We start from the raw sequence: 20880 nt of genomic DNA on the forward strand, positions 1-20880 counted from the left end.
AAGCGATATTTAGTGAATTAGTATGACAGCTATCGTCTGGCATCAGACGGTCGTGCTCTTCATTTTAATTGATGTCAGATTATTTTCAGACGTTGAGTCGGCGGACTAGATGTTTCTGGACAGATCTGGAGCGTCTGGCTGTTGTTGGTGGTGGGTTGTTTGAGATCCGATGAGCTGAATGTGTGCAGTTTTTTATTGTGTGGCCTAAGCCCTATTCAATGTGAAGGCTTTGCCAGCCACAGTAGGAGGCTTCAAAGGTTTACAGGGTGTAGGGCTTGAAAATAACATATCGTTCAGAGAGTACTTTAAAAGCATCTCCTTTGGTTTGAAAATATGATTTTGTAGTTTCAAGATGGGTTATAGATATTATAGATTCATAATTTATCCCAAAAATACTATGTCAAATATAATACAATTTACAGGGAAATTACAATATTATATAACAGTTAATCAATTATATTTTATTATAATTTCCAAAAAATGCTATATATAATATATTAAAATGTACATTTACATTACGCTTATAATATATATATATATATATATATATATATATATATATATATATATATATAGTAATATGTATTCGGTCATGTAATATTCTGCTAAATTAATATTTCAATCCAATTATGTATTATAAACTGGCTAGATTACTTGGGAATTACGTATTGCAAACTACATGGCAAATTTTGTAGTCAGTAACGTAATCCCTTAGATTACAAATGTCTTGTAACATAATCTGACTACTTGTTTACAAGTCTCTGTTTTATCTTTACCTGGAGTATCTATTAAATTTTAAAACGTTAAAATTATATTGAATCAAATGTTATTCAATTATAAACCTAAATTAGGCTACATGAAGTACTAGAAGTTAGTCAAATGCCTTTATACTGAATGACTGCAATACAACAGCACAAAAATGGTTAAAGAATAGGAAAAGGGATGTACTGTGACTATCCTTGTGTCCTGTGTTTTGCAAGGACTCTTATTTAGTTTTTGTTATCATTGTTCATTGGTTCATTTCTTGTGTTTGGTTTAGTCCTTTGTGTAATTAGCTACTATAGTTACAATTATGAGGTCCAGCTGTTGTCTATATTTTCTACTCATTGTTCTGTGTATTTTTGTGCCTCCTTTTAAGTTTGGTGTGTTGATCATTGAATATGCGTTGAGTGGTTTCTGGTCATTCAGGATGTGTGATGGTCTACTTTGTCCTGTACTCCTTGGATAATGTTCCTGGTTCTTTCTTGTCTTGATTATTTGTGTGCACAAGGTTTGGATTATGTGATTTAGTCAGTAATAAACTGTGTGCAATTGGTTTTGCCTCTTGCTTCATCCATGAGCATTCGTGACATGTACAGTGTAGACTCAAAATAAATGTAAATGGGTGTCAAATTCATGCAGTGATGGGTATTCAGAAGTATTCAGATGGCAATCTGACGATAAGATTATAATCTAAACCTTATTTTTTTGTCTGCATCATTTAGATTCATAAATACCTGCATACAGTATATTATAGCCACATTAATAACGGGTTGCTAATATCAAATCTAAATGTTTACAACAGAAAGTCTGGATTACAAATAGCAGGTACACACAGTCGCAAAACAACAAAATCAAGTTGTGAAAGACTCAAATTATACCAGCCGGTGCCTGTGATTGTCTTAAACAAAATCCAATAGAGTGTATGCACATGACATCACTTTTCCATGAAATCGCACCAAAACATGCTCCCATGAGTGGCAAAACACTCGGCAATATGGCTGCTTACAATATCAGTACATGCAATTAAGTGCAACATATCAGTGTCCAAGGACACCTGGTTCCTTTGTAAATCTTAAAGATTACAGTCCAACAGCTTTTGATTTCCGTAAATAATTGTGTGGTTCAATCCTATTCCTTTGTTTCTCCTATTGAAAGCAGCCTTTTTGCAGCATGTTTAACCACTCAAGGCCACTTGTCCTGGGACTTAAGGGGGCGTGTCCTGACTCGTCCACATGGGAAAGTGACGTCAATGAAAACCCTCTATTTAAACAATGAAGAATATATAAACATTTTTCACTTGTATTACCTTTGTGAACAAACAATTTAAAAGGTTTTTTGACTAATGCAGTTTCGCAATGAATGTTGCGATTTGCACTAATTAACACTGTTCTTGAACAATACATTCATTCATTCATTTTCTTCCGCTTATCCGGGGCCGGGTCGCGGGGGCAGCAGTCTAAGCAGAGATGCCCAGACATCCCTCACCCTAGACACTTCCTCCAGCTCTTCCGGGGGGACACCGAGGCGTTCCCAGGCCAGCCGGGAGACATAGTCCCACCAGCGTGTCTTAGGTCTTCCCCGGGGTCTCCTCCCGGTCGGACGGGCCCGGAGCACCTTCCGGGGAAGGCGTCCAGTAGGCATCCGTAACAGATGCCCAAGCCACCTCAGCTGACCCCTCTCGATGTGGAGGAGCAGCGGCTCTACTCCGAGCTCCTCCCGGGTGACCGAGCTTCTCACCCTATCTCTAAGGGATCGCCCAGCCACCCTGCGGAGGAAGCTCATTTCAGCCGCCTGTATCCGGGATCTTGTCCTTTCAGTCATGACCCAAAACTCATGACCATAGGCTGAGAAAATCTTAGTGTGTATTACTTAAGGGAGGTGTCAAGAAAAGATGGATGGAGGGAAGTTTTGCCTATGTCTCTCTGCCTGTTTCCACCCAATTCTCTTTCAGTCTGGAATGAGTCTATGAATGACAGCAATGTATGATGAAATATGGGCCTATATGACAGACCTACAGTATATACAGAGCGGGGTGGTAACAGATTACTTGTAATCTGGATTACGTAATCAAATTCCAAATATCAAGTACTTGTAATTAAACTGCGTTACTGCGTTAAACTGCCCCCACGGGAAGGCGGCCCCACGTCGCTCCTTCGGGCTGAGCCCGGCCGGACCCCGTGGGGAAAGGCCCGACCACCAGACGCTCGCATACGAGCACCGACCCCGGGCCTGGCTCCAGGGTGGTGCCCCGGTTGCGCCATACCGGGCGACTTCACGGTCCTTGTTATTTTGAACATCATAAAGGGTTTTTGAACCACTCTTAGTCTGACCCGTCGCCTAGGACCTGTTTGCCTTGGGAGACCCTACCAGGGGCATATAGCCCCCGACAACATAGCTCCTAGGGTCACTCGGGTACTCAAACCCCTCCACCACGTTAAGGTGGCGGTTCAAGGAAGGGTGAACAATACATAGCGAACATAAATGCTTGAAAAGACTCGCTGAAGTGAGTTGTAAACAAAATGCTTGTAAAAAAAAACGTGTTAGACTCACTTTCGTGGGTTGGTTGGGTAAAGTGGTAGGCTTACCAAAAAATAAATCAAGATGAATGTAATCTATGTAATGTAATCTGTAAAAATAAAATAATAACCGGGCTCTGATTATGAGTATTTTCAAATGTAACGCAGTTTAATTACAAGTACTTGATATTTGGAATTTGATTACGTAATCCAGATTACAAGTAATCTGTTACCACCCCACTCTGTATATACTGTAGGTCTGTCATATAGGCCCATATTTCATCATACATTGCTGTCATTCATAGACTCATTCCAGACTGAAAGAGAATTGGGTGGAAACAGGCAGAGAGACATAGGCAAAACTTCCCTCCATCCATCTTTTCTTGACACCTCCCTTAAGTAATACACACTAAGATTTTCTCAGCCGTGTGCTTCAAAAAGGAAAAAGTGCAAAATTGAAAGCGAGACTAAAATGAAATGAACTTATTGCTCATCCGCCCTCTTAATTGCTCTTGATACTTTTCGAAAACTTCTAAAGTTTCAAAAGTTTGTGCAGGCAGCTCCACCCACAAGCGCACGCATCATTGTCCATCACGGCCTTCGTAATTATACAGAGCAACAGAAGAACGACTCTGCAAATCGGTTGTCTCGTTGTAGCTCTTTGTGTGACAGGTCCTAACAGAGCAAGTTAACCCAGATGACACCAGCAATTGAGTTCCACACTCAGCGCATGGTCTCGCTCCCGATAACAAACACTTGTGTCACATATCACTGAGCAGAGAGAAAATTAGCCACAACTGGTTTATGGAGGGCGTGCGCGACCTAACACTTCTGAGGGTTTGTTGATTCAGTCAGCAATTTGCGAGGTGCTGATTCCATCCTTTTGAAACAGAACGGAAAGAAAAGACGGACGGACAGACGGAAAGAAAGCCTTGAAATCACGCTGGAGTGCAGACAGCTAATTGACTTGTTCATAACCATCTACATTTTTAAATGACTAAATTATGCTGGCCAAACTCAGATAAACATTTCATTAAAGTACAGCTTTATTGACTCAAGCAGGGAATATCAACATTGAAATAAACTTCTTGCAGACACATTATGGATTTGGACCGTTGTATTGGGGTTGTGCTTATTCCAATTGCATTTTGTGGCAGACATAGACACACTAATGCAGACACACACGCTGTCTTTCAAGCAGAATGTGTGAGTTATGTGCTAGAACTAATTTGTTTTGTTTTTCATCCTCTCTCTCTCTCTCTCTCTCTCTCTCTCTCTCTCTCACCCACACACCGAGTTTGAGCAGAGTAGAAATGTTTGTGATTATTTGCATTTGACAGGGGCATGAAGCGGCATACATCTTGCCGTAGGAGACCCACCGAAACGTAAGGCAAGCTAATTAAGCGAAATTGCTTGAGGGGGTGTAAACCTACCAGATATATCGCTTCCAATTTGAAGACAGCCGTATGTTTTATTCATGTAAAAGGCGCATGAATATGGAAAGAGTTGTCGCTTCTAAAGTGCGAAAATAAAGCAAAACATAACTGCTAAGACACACAACTGTTTTAAAGCACAATGACGACTATAATGACAATGATAATGATGATGATTATGATGTTATTGGTTTAGATGATGATTATGATGAAGACAGTGGGTCTGAAAGTTCATCGTTAGGGGAAGCGTCATAAATTATGAATATACAAAAGTATTGTAAAATGTTTTATAGTCATTGCTGGGTGTTTCAGGATGTTACATTATATCATCTATATCATCAGGATACATTATATCATCTATGTGTGCAAAGAGGATTTTGTTTATTTTTATTCGCTATATTTATTTTTACAGGCTGTCTAAATGTTTTATCATGATGTGACAGTGGTTGAGAGGATACGTGTTTGTTTGTTTGTTTGGGCTTCAGGGCATCTGTAATACATATTCATAAAAATATAAAGGTCTGATGTGAATTTCTTTTCAGGTTTCAAGAAGCTGTTTTCAAATGTTCAGACCAGCGTGATGTGAGATTTTTTAAAATTGTATATTGGGAAAAATACTGAGCATGTCATTAAATCTGAATCATGCTACTAGTAATGAATGTATTCTAGCTCCTACATCCACTGACCTGAAAGGGAATGTGTTGAATATTGATGAGAAATAGTAAAACCTACGTATATCAACTCAATGCATTACTTTCACAGTTGATTTTGTTATTAAAAAGCATCAAACCACCCATCTACTGCATCTAGAATAGCCTTAGAGATGGCAGATTTTCTAATAATTTATAGAGCGTGTCGGAAACGTTGCCCTTGGTTTTCTAGAACATGTTCAAAACAGTGACCTTGTAATTTCTTTATTACTTCTCCCCACAAATCACAAGTATCACTCTTACCTTCTCTCTCTCCACACACACACGCATGCAATTTGAAAGTCTTATTGAATCTTTCTTCGTCAAACTGGAAGCGATATAGAAAAATGTGACTGTGATTTTGCACAGATCACTCAATCACATCTTCCGCTGTCCTGTCCTCTATTGGTCTCTCACGCCCCGTCCTGGAAGGGACACAGCACACTTGTTTGATCTCGACAGAGTGTTTTTCTGCTTATCAGCAAACGCAGCTGTGCAAGCCAGACAGCGTGCAGCCGGTGAGACAGGACGGCCCTCTGATGTTTTCATCACTACATCCACTAGATATTACTCGCTGTGTCTCTCGTTTGCATCCTCTCTCTTGCTCTGTCTGTCTATCTGTCTCTTTCTTTCTCTCTTCTTCTTCAATTTCGGCAACTAAACCATGAAAATAAGACACAATTTATTTTCCCACTTTAAGCGTTTGAATCTGGTTTGGTGATGAAGTATGTGTGTAAGCATCTCTGCTGAATATTCAGCACTGTGTGTTGGGCTGTAGTCTATTCTGCATGGTGATGTCATTACACTGAACAGCATCTGGCAAACACACTTCATAACCCTGTTAAACAGCAGGATAGAGAAGCAGATTACCGAGCCGTAATGAGCCTGTGTGCATGTGCTACAGCCCGCCGCACATTCACACCTTGGCCGATGGGTATACAGTACCTACTTTTGTCGACTTTGTTTGTGTGATGTTATTTTAATAAGTGAGCCATTACTCTGTCTGTAACCTTAACACGATTCATTCTGCAATACTTAAAAGCCATTCTCTACAGCCTGCAAATTCTGGAACAGAAATGGCTGGTTTGGTATAATGGTTAAAGCTCAGGACTTACAAAAAAACAGAAGGTTGTGGATCCAAACTTGGAGGCCTGAACTCCTGAGTAAGCTGTGTTTGGATGAGGAGGCAAATATATTCCTCAGAACTGCAATGTATTACTAAACTCACTGTATACTGTATATTACAGGTATATTCTGTATATATGCATCTTGTACGGTCATATACATATCCTGGACATTCATTAGCATTCTGTGTTATCTACATATTTTCGTTATATATTCATGTAAGTATGTATATATTATGTACATTCTGTATACTCACATAGTAATTATGAATACAGTATCAATAAATGTAGTAAATCTGTACATACAGTATATCATAATGGCAATACTACTTTGCACTTCTAGCTAGATGCTATTTCGCTGCCTTGTTTTCATGTGCAATGACAAATGTCACCTGCTAACAAATTATGCTGCACAAACATTAGTGGCCAAACGTCAGTGGCGTGTATTCGAACAATATTTCCCTTTAATTTCCCTCCAGAATATGAGGTGTATATACAAAAAACACAAAACTTTGAATGTATTTTTCAGACAATATTATTTGGCAAATAGACACACAGCGTATAAGGGGTGTATTAGGAATCAGAAAACGACTCATGTTCCTCTCATTTATGTGCTTTAGTTCCTAGGGGAGGTTCCGGAAAATGCTGTGGGTGCGGTTGTGGCCAATTTGACGGTGCGAGACAAAGATCAGCCTCACACGCCCAACTGGAATGCCGTCTATAGGATTGTGGGAGGAGATCCCATGGGACATTTCGCCATACGCACTGATGAGATCACCAATGACGGGAGGGTCATTGTAGTTAAGGTGAGCGCATCCAGAAATCTCATAAAAAGTATTTGCTTGTCTGCAATGGGGATACACGACTGTTGGTTCTGAGACTATGTTGGTTGTGTTTTGTAACCTTCAACTGAACTCTTCTAACACTTTGAAAAATGGCAACTTTCATTCTCTGATGCTTCATTTGGTGTGTTTGTAAAATATGCTCCAACTACCAATCTTGTATCCCACGCACAAGATTGGGTGTTTAGCTGGTGGGGACGCATATGTTTGTGTGTTCTTCCATATAAACTTGTTTTTTTGGCCATTCCCATGGTGTGTTAGAGAGAGTGATACTGTAAGCCCTTGACACTCTCAAGAAATTGATTTCAGCCTCTCTGGAAGCGTAACAGCTTTATTGGTCACACACAGTCCAGCTCGCCATAGCCATTTCCGCCTACGGAACACCTGATCCACTCATGCTGGTCTCACAAATCCTAACCTTTACTTTAGGGCTCACTTCAACACTTCCTAACTCAATCGGAGTGACTTCCTGTTCTGCTTCCAACTCTTCCAACACAGTTTTAGGGCCATTCAGCCTAACGGGGAAGAGAAAAACAGTAAAAGTGAAATGATTTTTGGTAGTATTTATTTATGTTTGTATGCTTTCTCTTGCCAGTGGAACTGGCTTTATTTAGACACTTTCATTGAATGGTCTATCATTTTCACAAAGTATACAGTAGTGGCCAGGAGGTATGTTTGTACAATATTTGCTTGTAATACCCCCTTAAGTTAGATTACACTATCAGAATTGTTTGAATGTGTACTGTATGGTACAAAATAAATTGAACAGTAAAATTTTAAACCACAGCAGGGGGGTAGGGGTTTTATTCTTATTTACAAAACAAATGCATAGAAAAACAAAAAGCTTGCAGGAAATAGCAATAGCATTAACTACAATTTTATCAATTGTCCTTGTAGTCATTCTCTTTAGAAACTTTGCACGTGTGTTGTGGGTAATATTATGTTGAGCCTACTTAAATTATCAAAGCTGAGCTTAAGTGTATACTCCACCAATGCAACATGCAACATAGGCCTACAACATTTGTAATGCATCTTTAATAAAATGTTTTAATAAAGAGTGAAGATGCAAACTGTCCAAAGTTGGACATCAATTTTCCTAGGCCTGTAATTGCAGGGGGTCCGAAGAACCCTTTTAGAAATGTTTTGAGTTTTTATCTTGCATTCAGGGTATCAAATTATCATCCACTAGATGGAGATAAAAATTGCAGTCAAATTAATTGCCAAGTTGAATGGTTACTTTTGTTCATAAATATGTTCACTCACTTTGCAGGGAAGGTTCATGTAAACCAAATCATACATAGCCTATTGCGCAGCTTCTGCGCATTTCTGACCCAAACAAACCCATCATGCGGCGTCATTTAGAGCGGTTGGCAGCCCTGCGAGAGAGAGTCGACTGCTTTCGAATTGCTCTTGCAGTACTCATATGCCAGGTGGTTCTGCACACCAGCGCATAAAGTCGAACAAGCCTATTTTCATTGAAGCACCACGCATAACATATTCATGAGCTTAAGCTCTCAGCAATGAACAGTAATGGCATCAGTTTCACATCATCAGTTCAACACGCGGATCGATCAGAACTCAGAAGTGTAACGGAGGTCTTCTAGTGTGTGAAAATGTGCATGTGCAAACAGCAATCTTTGTTAGATCACTCATCTGGTGCCGACATCTATCACCGGGCCGATTGGCCTCTTATTCGGAGCGGTTTCACGCTTAAGTTAGATTTTACTGGTGGAGATACTGAAATAGAATGTTTTGGCAACGTAATTGTGATATCTTAAAAAAATTCAGCTAGGATTACACTTTTTGACCCTAACAAAATTTGACTTTACTCATCTTTTAATTGTCCTCATTTAGTGGATATATGTTGTTGTGCTGGGGAAAGAAAATGGGGTGATGGGGTGTGAGCGTCGGGGTTGGGGGTCCATGAGCATGGTTTGAGATAGGATGGGGTCCATTACTCAAAAAAGGTGGAGAGCCACTGTACTAGAGCCACTCCCGTTCCACTCCCACAAAAATATGCCGTGGTTAAATCCCATTCGCTCCCAATGGTAAATGTTCAGATGTTTTGAATAGTTCATTATGTCTCCCTTTCTAGATAGAACGCAGCCGAGGTCCGGATCCGGACTTGGTGCATTACCGCCAGTAGCTGTTATGGGTGTGAAGAGAGCATATAGAGACAGCGCCACTAGAATTTTGTTGAAAATAAAAACTTATAGTTTTATAAAACTTTATATATTTATATATTTACAGTATATAAAAGGTATATTTCTGTAAAAAGTTGGTTGTTATGATTTCCGGTCCCGCCAACTCCCGCTGATATTTTCTCCTGTCCCGTCCCAGTCATTTAATTAATAGTGATTTTGTCTCCCATTACACAGGATTTATGAAAAAATGTCAGCTTCCAGTGTGTACTGAATACTAAAAAAATTTAAGACATTTCAGAAGTGACCAATTTGTCATGAAGGGCTATTGAAAGCCTTTGAAAATGCAAAATTGGCATCCCCAGGTGTTATTGACCTCCTTGGGGTTTACTGTTTTTGTTAAGGCAGAAGATCTTTGAATAAAGTAGATAAAGCCTGCATATTTGTATCTTCTTCTACCATTAGATTGATACTTCATGCTACATGAAAATACTAGTAGGAAGGCTATTGGAATATAACAATTTCTACCTCTGTTTCTTTTTCTATTGTGTGTATGTTTGTGCACACATGTGTAGCCGGTTGACTACGAGCGAAACGGAGCCTTCATGTTAACAGCGGTGGTCTCGAACCAGGCTCACTTATCCAGCGGGATCCCCTCATCTCTGTCGTCCACTGCTGGTGTTACTATCACAGTGTTGGATGTTAACGAGGCTCCCGTCTTCCCATCCAACCCTAAAATCATACGCTTTGAAGAGGGAGTGCCTGCTGAAACCACCCTCGCTACCTTCGCCGCACTAGATCCAGACCGCTTCATCCAGCAGACTATCAGGTAGACGACATTGTCTAAATGACAGGAAATGCGTTTGTCTGTCTGTTTAAAACTGTCAAGATATCTATCTGCCTGAGCGACTGTGTAACTGTCACATCGCCCTCCATTTACACTCTTCCTCGCTCAAATACGCCAAAATAAGTGCACAAACACACTACATCGAGTCAACATCTGAATACTTTTTTTGTACTAGCTTGACACATCCCAAATATCCTTAGTCAATACCCAAACCTGTGAAATCGCATGTTTCTCTGTTATAATAATTGATTCCATAACAAAAACGGATGTGCTGTTGAACAGTCCTTATGATTGCTTTTTATTAAAACCTTACGGAAATCTGTCACTTAGCAAGTACATAAAATTGTCTCCCTATCTTTCCAAGATTCATGACGTTAAGCTTATAAATAATGATTTGTGAGTTGAGCTGTCGGTGTACGATTTTGCAGGAAATGTCACTTATATTTGACAGCCCTTATAAAATAAGTGAAGCACCTGTAATTGTACCATTCATACATAGATTGCGACATGAAGTCAACAGTTACAAATTGCAGCTGGTAAAACAAATATTAGTGTAAATAGTAAACAATTTAGCATAGGGTAGTGTAAAAGCATAGTAATGAGTATAAAATAAGTGGACATTTTAGCACATTATATTAAAACAATGGCAGGTGGCCTTCTAGTACTTGCCAGTTAAGTTAACATTGCTTTGTTTTGTCAGTAAAACAACATCAAATAAATTGTAAAAAGCAGTTTTTTTCATTTCTAGCCAGTATTGTTGTTTGTTAAATAATTACTTTGACAGATTTTGTCCTGCCAGTTTCGATTTACTTAAGCAAAACTGACCGTGTTTACATAAATATGCACTCGAAGCGAGTCTTTGAATGACCGATTCCCTTTGATTAATCGATGTTATTTGTTTAAATAAAGCAAACATTACGGCATTCATGATTGAATAAACCTACCGTGAGATTTGCCAATCTACAATTTTCTACCAATTTGGTTGGCTTTCAATTTCTGCTGAATGATGCTTGAGTTTGTATTCTGAATATCATTCTCATACTCCATGAGATTTGTTATTTGACTGGTAAATGTGTAAGGCCTTTTATAGAAAACCAACTCAATACAGATCCATCACTCAGGTCATGCCATTCAGCGATCGACTTATGTGAATGCCAGACGTACATGCAATTTCTATACTGTGCTTTATGTCAAGTGATGTAGCACATATCGTTCGCACCATTAGCACCCCAGGGAGCAGCTAAATGCTTTTAATTGACTCTCTCCTGTTCCGGTCCCACGGTTGTGGCTGCGTCGCCAAGCAACAGGGTGAGAGTTCACCGAGTAATGAGGCGAACCGTTCCTCAGACTGCTGGTTCTATTGTGTGTCTCTCTCTCTCTCTTACACTTTTACGCTTGATCGTTCTTGATTTCTTTTTTCATGACTCAAAAGTGTGCAGGCAAGATGCCAGCTTGAGGTATTGATCCAAAGTTCACCTCTATGCACGTCTGCGCACACACACAGACACATACGCACTCAGGGGACCTTCACTAGAATTGCTCCATAGATCACTGTGTGCAAGGAATGGTCCAATCAATACAGTCCACGCTGTGGCGCTCGCTTTGATTGTATCAAAGTTATAGGCTCATGCATGGAAGTGCTTTGCAAACCAGATACCTTAACAAACAAAAACTTGGATATGATCCTTTGGCCAAATAATTGCTTTTAAATAGACCTCCCTGCTGGAAAATAAAACAATAGAAACCATCACAGAAATTCTAATGGTTTCAATTTAAGTACAATTATGAACACTTAGCTTTTTCCATCAAAATGATCCTATACCGTTCCCATCCACCAGATAACACCCCACCGATAGAATCCATTACATACCAGTAGACACCAGTATTAAATCAAAACAATTTCCATTTAACCATTAAATGCATTATATATTGTGTTTTAGGCAGGTTTCTGTTGATTTTGTTCAGCAGGGCTTTGTTTGCTATTTAAAAGGGATGGTTACATTAAATTAATATAAATATTATTTAAATTCTGACATGCCTGCTGGAAAAAGCTACCAAAACCAGTCTTTGTAGGTCTTAACTGGTTTAAGCTAATCTATATGTTCACCCAGCGTGGCAAAGCTAGTGTTTATCTGGTTTAAACTGATAGGCCAACTGGTCGACCAGATTTAAGACTAGCTAATCAGGATTAAGCTTTTTTTTTACATTTTTAAATGTTTTTTTATTTTTTATTTTATCAATGTGATTCAAGTTCTCATTCAAGTTGGGGGGGGTAAATACATTTTGGGATAAAGTCAGGGATAGGAGTGCAAATTTGGTATTAATATTATGTAATTGCTAGTCCGCTCAGACACAATACGCTGTCTTTTCTGTGCAGATTTTCTGGAAATATCTGTGGAATTGCACAGAATGGATTAAAACATAGTAAATGAGTCGAAGAGAGCTTAGAGTACTATACTCTTGGCAGCTGAAAGCGTAATCGAATTAGCTCAAATATTTAATGAACTACCACATGAGGGGTAGGGAACGTGTTGAAGGAATTCTGGGATTGCACATCGCACAAGGGCCTGTAATTTTGTAATATAACCTAATAGCCTGACACCAATCAGAAATCACATTGAATCTGTGCAGTCACTTTTCTTAACAACTCTGAGACCCGGTCCGGCAGATAAATAGACTCTAACAGCCTTTAACTTCAGTGTCTAGGATTAATAGCACCGAAGGCAGATACATTACCCAATAATATAGAGAAGAAAGATTATGTGTCACCTTAGTGATTTGATTGAGTGTAAATATTTCCATATTCCTCTGTGCGGATCCATTGATCAGAACAGAACTGATTTGAATAGCCGCCCTGGCAGCGGCTGAACGCAGACATATCTTAATAATCCACATCCTATATCCTCATAAGAGACAAAATATGATTTTAGCAGCATTTAAATTGATTGATGATCTCCAAAGTTCTACATTATTACCCTCAGCCATACCGTTGCGGGCTAAATTATGATGGAATGTGGAACTTTACGGACGTGTCTTGTGGATGCTTATGGATCTTTATGTGGAGTAATCTGATGAACAAATGCTTTTGGCCTTCAGGTACTCCAAACTGTCAGATCCAGCCAACTGGCTGAAAATCAACAAGACCAATGGAAGGATCACCACGACGGCGGTTCTGGACCGCGAGTCACCATATATGAAGAAGAATGTTTATGAAGCTACCTTTTTGGCCGTGGACAATGGTAAGGAATGGGGAAATGTTGGAAAGTTTGAGTGAAATTAAAACTTTGTGTTCCCAGCATTATGCATGAAAAAATGGCGTAAAAGAGTTGGAAAGGTTAGTTGAGGGGCTGCCGTGAACAAGCAGTTCACTGACAATCGATTCATAACCTATTAGCACCGGGGCATTTTCTATTCCACCAAGGAGTTCCAACAAAACTGCTGTCCAATCACAATTGTCACGCGTGTCCATTTTTACCCAAACTTTCTCAAATAGACATCCCGAAATGGGCTGGGTTGCTTAACACAGCTAGTTTCTTCACAAGCTCAGAAAACTTTAGACAGAGTTTGTATGATTAGGAAATCGACCGCTCTATCTGCCTGTCATGTCGGGTTTTCCCCAAACATTTTAGAGGTGCCCGTTGTGGCTGGTTTGTCAGGTGTCCTATCTGAACAAAAGCATACTGGGCTAAATCAATATCTCTTTTGGGACTAGCGTTTTATCTAGCAGTTGATAGAGATGTCCAAGGTGACAGCTTATATTTTAGAGTCATATCAGCCCTTCTAATAACAGAATTCAACAGAATCAATCTTTATAACACGTGGCCTGTTATTCTCAAGTCGGAGCTTTGGGGAACGACACAGACTTTGTTTTCTGCCCCTCGCCTGTGACGGGAAATTGCGTTAGTGAGAGTATATATCTGGCCTTTGTGCGCTACGGTTTTGTCTTTGATTCACACCCAGCCGCAGGGAGCAGATGTGTCTGTTTCTTCAGGCAAAGTTATTACACGTTGCTGTCCTCTGAGAGATGGCGGCTCTATTAAAGAGAAAACCGCTGTGTGAAATATTCATGCGCGGTTATCATTTGTTATATCTGACACGATTGAAAGATTTCAGGACAAATGCATAAAAGGTGCGTTTATAACCCCCGTGCACCCCGCAGCCGTTGTCATGCTCTTTTTCTCTCGTAGGTTCTCCTCCGGCCACAGGAACCGGGACTCTTCAGATTTACTTGATAGATGTGAATGACAACATGCCCGTTCTAGTTCCCCAAGAGGCTCTGGTTTGCGAGAGGTCAAGACACGGATATCCGGTCAACATCACGGCGTCTGATTTAGATTCAGAACCCAACGCTGGGCCATATGTATTTGAGCTGCCCTCTTACCCTTCTTCTGTTCGCCGTAACTGGACTATCTCACGGCTCAATGGTGAGACATACATTTGCAACACGTGTGGACTTTTTACACTTAAACCTGTTCAGACTTTTTGTTTTTGAAGTGTTTCAAGTCAACCAGGTCGACTTTTCAACCTCTAAAATCTGATTAAACTTGATAGGGAGCAGTCATATCTTATTTTGGCTTCACATGTGTAGTGATGATTTAGGATTTCACTCCGTGCTTCTGTAAAGCTAACCTTATTTACAAGGTTAATAACAAGTACATCAGCAGTCTCTTATTCACACTTCACTGACTTTTCATCATGTGACTTTTATTAAGGGAAGCATTCTTTCGTTTATTGTTGGTTGTGTGTTACCAAACAATTTGCCTTGACAAAAGCACAGCTTGAATATGAATTCTGCTCATTGCAGGGCCACATATCCCATGGTTAAAATAACCATCTTTCAAACGAAATGTTATTTAACCCCTGGAATAAAGTGGCATTAATCTGAGGTTAAAAAGACTACAACACAAACAAAACCTTAATAGACTTTAATACACGGCTGTGTATGTTAATATGTGGTGCGTTAGAATAATAGCTCTCTAAACCATTTCTTAAAAACTAGAAACAAAGAATCCGTGTTGAATAATCGTGACCATGACTTTGAAATCAAGGCTAAAGTATTTTAATCGAATTATGAGATTATCAACATCAAAGTAGTCATAGCCAAAAAATGGGCTATGTTTGCTTTCCGCTTTATATAATAGATTATATGATAGATTTCAAGATACAGTACTCAAATTTTCTTTTATTATACTGAAAAGTATTATTTTAAATGCTGATTAAATTCAATTGTTTCGTCATTTTGCACAAAAAATGTAAATGTAAACATCGGAAGTTGGCTTCCTAAACATTGATTTCAATCTTTGACTGGTCTTACTCGGTCAATATTAAAGATATCAAGATTATATTTTGAAAGAATGTTCTTTACATTATTTAGTATAATTTTATGTAAACAAAAAAACTGTAGGCTGGGTTTTCACAGGCAGGGTCACAACTGGTTAGATTTTAATAAATGTGCATTCTTATAACTATTCAGAGTTTCTTAAAAGAAAAAACATATAATTGAAGTCTTAAAACATAAACACGTATGCAACATCCCAGTGACCATTCAATGTCAATCTTCTTTATATCTTTCCCACAGGAAATTATGCCCAGTTGAAACTGCGGATCCCGTACCTGGAGGCAGGCATGTACAGTGTTTCCATTGTAGTCTCAGACTCAGGAAACCCTCCCCTGTCCAACACCTCTGTCTTGAAGGTGAAGGTGTGTCCCTGCGATGTTAACGGAGACTGTACTGTGGTCGGGGCGGTGACTGTCGCCGGGCTGGGGACCGGAGCTATCATCACCATCCTCATCTGCATTATTATACTACTCAGTAAGTGATGGATGGACGGACAGTCAATGCAAGACACATTCAGACCATTATTATCATAACATTGTTTGTCAGTTTGACAAAACCTTTTAAACTGTGTGTATGTGTATAGGCATGGTGCTGTTCTTTGTGGTATGGGTAAAGCGCAGAGAGAAGGAACGTCAGACCAAACCTCTATTGATCGATCCTGAAGATGATGTCAGAGATAATATTCTGAAATATGACGAAGAGGGAGGAGGAGAGGAAGATCAGGTCAGAGTCTCTCTCTCTCTCTGATATTGATTGTAGAGTCAAGCCTGCTCGTCATTTTCAACATTTTGTTTCTCATTAGTCCGTTGCAACAGCACTGCTGACCCTGATTTCACATAATGTTATTTCTGTTGCAGGACTATGACCTAAGTCAGCTGCAGCAGCCTGAGTCTCTGGATCATATAATGAGCAAGCCTGCAGGTGTGAGGAGAGTGGACGAGAGACCCGTTATCCTAGAATCTCAGTATCCTGTCCGGCCAACGGTACCACACCCAGGAGACATCGGGGATTTCATCATTGATGTATGATCTCTTTTTATAATCACAAATATAACCAAGGCAAAATTCTAATCCTGGTAAAGGGTGATGGCCTTTATGTTCACTCTAAATAATGTTTGGATATTTCAACCCAGCGTTAGGTCCAAAATGGACAATCCCAACAGTTACATGTATGTTATAAGTTATCCTATACTGGGTTGTTATAAGCCATTGTTGAATTACCAATATAAACATTTCAGTTTCAACCGAACAGTTCAGTTTGTCTATTTTTGACACAAAGGTGGTTAAAGAGAACCCGACATTAGAGTGTAATTGGAAAATGTCTTAGAAAGTTTTACGCTTTTTACATTTGATTATTTTTCCTCTTTTTGGACCACCAATAATATTAGTGAATATTTTCAGCACTTTTATAGTATGCAACCTCCATGTTTTACCCTTAAAGGAATAGTTCACCCAAAACAGTCATTCCCACGGTTCCTGAAGGTTAATGCATATATTAAGTCACATTTGAATGTAAACATAATACATTACTTTCTCACATAAAATGGTTGTAAAGAGGTTCCACCAAACTCAACTTTTGATCTCATTGGTTGTCACATTTCGCTTCAGATTTTGATTGGCTGTCACGAAACTTAAGATTTGAGTTGCCTGCGTGCAGCCATTTTCTAAAGGTCCAGTGATGTATTATGTTTCCATTCAAAACTTGACGAAATGATTTAATAATATTAAAACTAAATATTATTTCGTAACTTTTTATTCATCAGTTTTATAAAAAAAATTCTAAGTGCAACGTTTTGCTACACTAACAAATACTTGCTCCTTTAATAACGCCTGTTTCACACATGCTCCGTTTGCAGTGCGTATTTTTTTAGTGGCCCATGTTAATTAATTAGAACATTCATACAGCATGCAGACGCAATGCAGTGCATCACTCACGCATCAAGTCTATTTTTGCTGTTTAGCACAAACTGTTAAAGCGATAGCACACGTATCATGCTCGAAATCACACCAATTTAGATTAAAATTGAGTAGTTTCACCATAAATGCATGTAATTAAAGTGAGCCACTAATTTTCACAGTTATCTTACTGCTTTGATTCCGGGACCAAGCAAAAAAAAGCAAAAAACTCAACAGGAGTTGCAAAAACACCTATTACGGTAAAAATATATCTTAAAGTACATTTTTATATTTGTTAAAATGCATGTGAGGGAGGGGCTTATATGCTAAAAGTGAAACTACGTGACAATTGTAGAACTTGTGGGCCACAGAAGCCACAGATCGGCACCGCACGTTAAACTCTGTACAGTATGTGTGAAAACACATCCAGCCCACGCCACTTTCTCACCGCATATGTACTGCAATACGTACAGTACATGTGTGAAACAGGCTGAAGAGTAATTCCGCCGCTGTCCTTCTGAAACCGTGTATCTCCAAATTTGCTGTTTTTCAGGAAACAAAAAAACACTGTAGGCTACTTTTAAATTCACATTTAAACTGTGTTGTCAAAGTAGACAAGCACTTTTTAATACTTTGTATGGGGTCGATATTGGCAAAACCCAATGACAAACATAAAGGGTAACTAATAATAATTTAAGGCAAAACACAAATATCACTGAATATGGAGAGACAAGGTTCAGATTAATGTTATTCAGATCCTGAATTACATTGTGACAGTTTCTCATAATAAAAATGAGTTGTTTCAATAAATGCCAGTTTACTCCCCAGTGTAATTTCAGTTGACAGTCCTCATGTACTGTGCATGAAACCTCTATTGTGTCTGTTCTGAGACGGTCTCATGCTCTCTCTCTCATGTTAGGGTCTGCGTGCGGCAGATAATGACCCGACCGCTCCCCCCTACGACTCCCTGCTGGTGTTCGACTACGAGGGCACCGGCTCCACAGCAGGCTCTGTCAGCTCCCTGGACTCTTCCAGCTCTGGGGAACAGGACTATGACTACCTCAACGACTGGGGTCCACGCTTCAAAAAGCTGGCGGACCTCTACGGAGGAGGAGGAGAGGACTGAAGGTGCCAGTTAGAAGAGGGCAGAGAGGAACAGAGAGGGCCAGGAGGGACAATTAGCTTCTCGGTTGAAGCCGTACGCCAAGACTCCGACGCAGGCTGACTATCTCTAAAAAACGAGTTCCTCTGTAAGCTATGGAGCCATCGAGAGGGGAAGGATATTGCCCTGCAGCCTGCTCTGGACCTTTGCTGCAATCCACAAGTATTTTATGGCTTTTTACAATATTTCGCGTTGTGGTTTCTTCAGTGTTGTTTTGTCATTCCTCTCGGACTGCCTGGAGGCGGAAGATGGAATCGAGATGTGATGGAAACAGCGAACTCCGCACGCACGAAGAAAACAAGTCAGCGTGCTCTTTCTCTGTTTGCTTTGTCACAAAGAAGAGTTCTACACACACACTCTTTCTCTCAACTTGAATTTCAGTAGAACAGAAGCACTGTTGTTGATAAAGTGCCTTTTGTGGTGTGTTTTGTATCGGACTCCTGCAATCTCAGGGTCGGTTGCCATTTTGGTTTCTTCTGGGCGCACGTCCTTGTTCCTGTCCGCTCCGATATTTTCCTTTCATCCCTGCATCGGTGGTGCAACGCCTCTTTGAATACCACGTGGGTTAACAAACAACAGAAACGGAGAATGTTTTTTCAAGACTTCTGCTGATAAACACAGGTTTCATCGAGAGACTCATTTTCCCGTAAGAAATCTCATTCTCCTGTGACAAATTGGAGCGTAAGAAGTACAGTGATCCAATTCTGAAATCATAATTTGTTGTTGGTTTTTCAAACTTGACCGACCACGACCACATAATGTTACGTTGTGTAAAAAATCAAGGTCTTTATTTTAAAAGAAGAAAAAACAGTAATGGAGAATGCCTTTTAGCTCATACTCTTGCCTGCCTTGTACGATTTTGTGTTGCGTTCCGATTTGTAAAGGTAATTTAGGCATGACAAGTTATCAGACAGCGAGACTAGAAGAGATGGCTGAAGAAACCCGACTCTAAACGGATTGCATCAGAAGAAACCTCTTTTTTTTCTGTCTTGAACATTCCCCTTTTCTAACTTTATAAGTTGATAAAAATATTATACGTGCATGACTTCTTTCAAGAACAATGTCTCGGATCTCTCGCACTTGTTCCTCTGTGGTCAGAATGTGAAAAGTAGTTGGCAAAGAATATACACCATACAGAATAAATATACTCTGAGAAAAATAAAAAAATGAACAAACGTGTTAAAAAAATACTGTAAAATACTTATTTTTGAAGTATGATCTGAAACATTCGCTGCTCTTCAAGCTCTGAATTGGGCTAAATGACAATGTCTGGGCATCTGGTTTTAATCGTGTGTGTTTGTATGCGAGCGTGCGCGTGCGAGTGTGTTTGTTTGTTTGTCTATATCGTGTAGGGGTTTGAAATTCTCTTTTCTACGTTTGTGTTTTGTATTTCTTTTCTTAGGTTTTAAGTTCTGTTTTATGAAAAATGCAGCAGCGTTTTTGTCCTGTCTTACTGACGAAAGTCTGTTTCGTATGTTCTGTCCCCGGATAAGGGTCTAAACCTGCATTGCAGAAAAGCTTAAACTCATGCCTGCTCCACTATTCAGTGTAACTGATTTCTCTTTCCATTCATCTCAAATATTGGATGTGCTTTAGAGAATAAACAATCACAGTTTCTAAAAAAAGAAGCGTTTGAAAATCATGGTCTTTGTCCTGTTCGCAATAGTCCCACGTCTCTTCCTCACTTTGATATCCATCTTGTGTGAAACCTTTGACTTTATTACATCATCGAGTGACAATTGAATTTAGTTGATTTTCTCAGTGTGGGATTTCTGATTAAGTCACAAAATCAGGCCGTTCCTAAAATGGCAGCGTGATTATTACTACAACTTCAAGATTTCCATGCATTACCATTAAATTAACATTGAGTTAACATAATTTTGGATGAATGCTCCTCTTGCACATTTGCCTTTAGGAGCATTAATGATGGACCACTTATCTGATAGAAAGTTTTCCGGTCTTTTCACTTGTATTTAAATGAAATTCATTCACATGACCCAATGAAAGGTCAGTCTACTCAAAGGGCATCTGGCATAATTAAAACATAAGGCCCGTGACTAATGATGAACATCTGGGAGGAGATTAAAACTGTAGACCATAAACATTATAGAAATTGCAATTGGGTGTAAAG

General features: G+C 39.5%; 1 protein-coding gene across 2 annotated transcripts in view; it reads left to right on the forward strand.

Annotated features, from left to right (window-relative positions):
- cdh4 (cadherin 4, type 1, R-cadherin (retinal)) overlaps nucleotides 1-20367 on the forward strand; it is a 188584-nt gene extending 168217 nt beyond the window's left edge. For both annotated transcript variants that reach the window (XM_079483050.1, XM_079483051.1), the window contains 8 exons: nucleotides 7145-7330; nucleotides 10083-10336; nucleotides 13451-13593; nucleotides 14542-14778; nucleotides 15933-16166; nucleotides 16276-16415; nucleotides 16550-16714; nucleotides 18507-20367. In XM_079483050.1, coding sequence (XP_079339176.1) covers nucleotides 7145-7330; nucleotides 10083-10336; nucleotides 13451-13593; nucleotides 14542-14778; nucleotides 15933-16166; nucleotides 16276-16415; nucleotides 16550-16714; nucleotides 18507-18713 — 1566 coding nt within the window. In that variant the 3' untranslated portion in view covers nucleotides 18714-20367. The remainder of the gene's footprint in view (nucleotides 1-7144; nucleotides 7331-10082; nucleotides 10337-13450; nucleotides 13594-14541; nucleotides 14779-15932; nucleotides 16167-16275; nucleotides 16416-16549; nucleotides 16715-18506) is intronic.
- Nucleotides 20368-20880: the final 513 nt, after the last annotated feature.

This window comes from Barbatula barbatula (genome assembly GCF_947034865.1).
Source record: "Barbatula barbatula genome assembly, chromosome: 20".
Classification (NCBI taxonomy): Eukaryota; Metazoa; Chordata; class Actinopteri; order Cypriniformes; family Nemacheilidae; genus Barbatula; species Barbatula barbatula.